General features: G+C 30.9%; 1 protein-coding gene across 1 annotated transcript; it reads left to right on the forward strand.

The window, feature by feature from the left end:
- Window positions 1-688: 688 nt before the first annotated feature.
- On the forward strand, window positions 689-3,096 carry LOC145005984 (putative F-box protein At3g10240). The gene is made up of 2 exons (XM_078965081.1): window positions 689-921; window positions 1,855-3,096. The coding sequence occupies exons 1-2, from the start codon at window positions 763-765 to the stop codon at window positions 2,986-2,988; spliced, it is 1,293 nt and encodes a 430-aa protein (XP_078821207.1). The 5' UTR covers window positions 689-762; the 3' UTR covers window positions 2,989-3,096.
- Window positions 3,097-3,692: the final 596 nt, after the last annotated feature.

Here is a 3,692-nt window from a genome sequence, read left to right on the forward strand (position 1 = left end):
ATTTTTGTATTTAAATGAAGTTAGGGCTTTGTTATTTGTGTTTGACATAACTTTATTGCTTTTGAAAATTCCATATTGGCCTAACAATATATTATTATTTTAACATAATAATAAGAAAAACATTAGTTTAATAAAAAAAATTATAACGCAATGAATGTATTATATATTTGTTGAAAATTAGTTCTCTTAATAATAGTAGGAACGATAGTTGTTACTATTTTTTGAAAAAAAAAAAATCAATTTCACAAGATGGCCTTAAAGTAGCAATGTGTTTTAAACTGCATTGTTATATATGACAAGAATGGCTCATGGTATTATTTTTTATTTGATGAAATAAATTTTATTAATTTATCTTCATGATTGATTGTCTATGCTTTTTTTTTCAATTATTACAATTTGATATTTCATTTAACAAAATAATCATTTACCATTAAATTAGGCATAATGAACATTGGCTGTATATTCAAAACATTTTGGATAATTAATTCAAAAAAACATTTATAAAGTTACAAATATAATATCTAAGTTTCTAAAACAACAATTGTTTATAAATCTATTGTTAATTGTTATTACACCTATTAACAATTAAATAAATATTTATTATGCCTATTATTGTTTCACCCAAGTATTAACCTAGTATCAATATATGTGTAAGGGTCGGCCCATTGTTGATTTTGGCAGTCCAAAGGCGTAGAACAAAAAACAAGCTGATGGAGAAATATATGGAACAGAAAAACGTTGTAATCCGATAATCACGAATTCATGATTAAAATCCCTTCTTTCTTCACAGAATCACGCCTATCAAAGTATCAATCGATCGATCGGATTCTGTCAAGATTTTCGCTCTCCTCTTTATCCCAGTTCTCACTTCTCACCAAGGCCGAATTTGCTGTTTTCAGTTTCTTAATTCTCCTACTCGAGGTAACTTCTGTTTTTGCTTTAATTGAATGATAGATAAGTTTCATGTTTGGGAAACTCTGTCTTTTGATTAAAGAACATAAATCATGTTTTATTTTTCATGCGTAATTCTGATTTATGCTTTTAGTTCTTAAGGCTGAAACTTGAATTTCTAGTGGATCGGTGAAAAACAAAGCCATGACCTTTTTTTTTTGGTACAAAGTACAAACAACTATTGTTTCCAAATCTCATCTTATTACCTTATACATTAAAACAAATAAATCATGTCATAATAGCTTGCAAGAAATGAATGCTGCTCAATCAGAACCATCAATAACAAAATAAAATAAAACAATTTATTGTTTAGTGTGTTCACTATAGTTATAACATGACACTCATTATACTCTTTCCAATTTTGAAAATATCATCCTACTTATATCAAGTATGACATCTACTAATTTGGATTTTTTGCTTTTCTATTACAGCATTCTACATTCTTTTACTACAATATGACACCTAAAATAGCAATGTAATTTTTTTTTTATGGATTTAGTTTAAATGGAGAAATATCAATGTAGTTTATATTCGAGATGTTTTATTTGACACCATTCAGTCATAAACACCTAGAATAACAACATAGTTTTTGCTCATAAATATGTTTTATTTGAAGTAGTTTGTTTTCTTTTCATGTTTTTTTGGACTTAACTCTAGTAAAGAAATACCAACATACTTTATACTCAACACCTTTTTGACACAATGTGGACAGAAACATATTTGTGTGTGTGTGTATATATATATATATATATATATATATATATATATATATATATATATATATATATATATATATATATATAACCATGCTCATTACTTTTTTCATTTTTTATTAGTTTTGACTTAATAATTTTTTATTAGTTTTTGATTGCAACTGATTTTTATCTTGTTGGAAAAATGCAGATGTCGGAATATCTATGCGAAGATTTGATTGTTGAAATATTTACAAGAATAGCACCGAAATCCCTCCTCCGATTTAGATCACTCTCTAAATCGTTATATACTTGTATTTCTACCCTTGGTTTTATACGCATGCACACTCTTATATCCCCAAAAAAAATCCACTTCATTCATCTAATTAGCGATGACAAAAATGAAAAACAACAAGAATTCTTTTACACATCACATGGAGAGGAGGAGGAATTGGCATTGTATTTGTGTCCCAAACGTGGATACATTGATATAACAACAGAAGTCCCGTTCCCTTCTGGCGCACCTATTGGTTCATGTAATGGAACTTTCTGTTTGTGGACTAAAAAAGGTTTGATTCTATGGAACCCTTCAATCAGGCGCAAACTAATCGTGCCTGAATTTCCTCAGAGATCTGAACCCTTTACGTTGCGAGGGATTGGGTTTGGATTCGATCCAATCAGTGATGACTACAAAGTTGTCCAGACATCACATGTCAAAGGCAACAATTCATTTGTTTATGCTGTCAAGAGTGGCACATGGTGTGAGATTGCTTCCCCTAAACATCAAAATCAGATTCAGAGTATCCGTTACGATTCCTTTTTTTTCAATGGAGTGTTGCATTGGGTGACATATATTAATCAAAGAGAAAAGAAAACCGCATGCATTAGTTGTATACTAACATTCAATTTGAGCACTCATGTTTTTGATATGATTCCAGTGCCTATGTCCGTTCGGATTTGGGTGACATCGGGACTAACAACCATGCAAGGTTCTTTAGCTTTGATTTCTTGTAATGATGAAATTAGTGAAAGTTGGATTCGGGTATGGAGAGATGCTTCGTGGTCTGTGGTTTTTAAATTGAAAACAGATCAACTTTTTATTTTAGGTGTTTTGGAATTGCATCCGCAAGCTTTGTTGCTCAATACTTTCTCTCATGGGCTCCATGTTTATAATCTCAAGACGGGGGTGTCATCAAGAGTAGGCGACTTCAATGCTGCTTCAAGTTTACGTAACTTTTATCAGTGTGTTGAAACCCTTCATTTGTTAGACATGGGGGAGACTATTGCTGAAACGGAACTACATAACTACTATGAAAGAAAAAAAAATAACAACATTACATTTTGAATTTTGACGCATTTTAATTACCATTTTGGTATTTGTCATTGGTACAAAAGTTTTTTTTTTTTAGTGAATAAATTAACATATATGTAATTTCCTGCCTGTTTGCCAATAAAAGAGATATTATTGAGGGTAAAATTGTTGATGATTGATGATCACATCAAGTAGAATATACCGGTAAAATCATATATGAGTGCATTTAGAACTTCATATATCATCTGCGTTTAGAACTTCATATATGATCTGCATTTTGTCGAGCACCTACTAGGTGTCTGTGCTATGAGCGCATCTAAACCACTCAGCATATTATCATATTTCAGAACCTGGAAACAAGCAAACTGGTCACACAACTATAAATAGACTAAATTAAACCCTCAAGTTCTTAAAGCATCAAGTTTTACATGAGCTTGGCTCGTGGTGGATTTAAAATGCTCGAGCTCGGCTTGGGCTCGACTTGTTTGTCAGACCTGCCTAAATGCGCCTAACCTCGGCTTAGCTAATAGTCAAATATCAAGCTCATTTGTGTTTTTAAGCTTGATAAAAAGTTTGGTTATCATTATTTGATATTTAATATTTAATTATTAGTAGACTACAGTGGATCATGCATAGCAATGTTATATCTGATCCATAGTAATGTTATATCCTATAGATCTATGGATGTAGGCTTCAAAAAAATTGGTTTTATCCTACAAAAGGGCTTAACGGCGCAA

Source organism: Lactuca saligna, chromosome 7 (genome assembly GCF_052625555.1).
Source record: "Lactuca saligna cultivar CGN05327 chromosome 7, ASM5262555v1, whole genome shotgun sequence".
NCBI classification, from domain to species: Eukaryota; Viridiplantae; Streptophyta; class Magnoliopsida; order Asterales; family Asteraceae; genus Lactuca; species Lactuca saligna.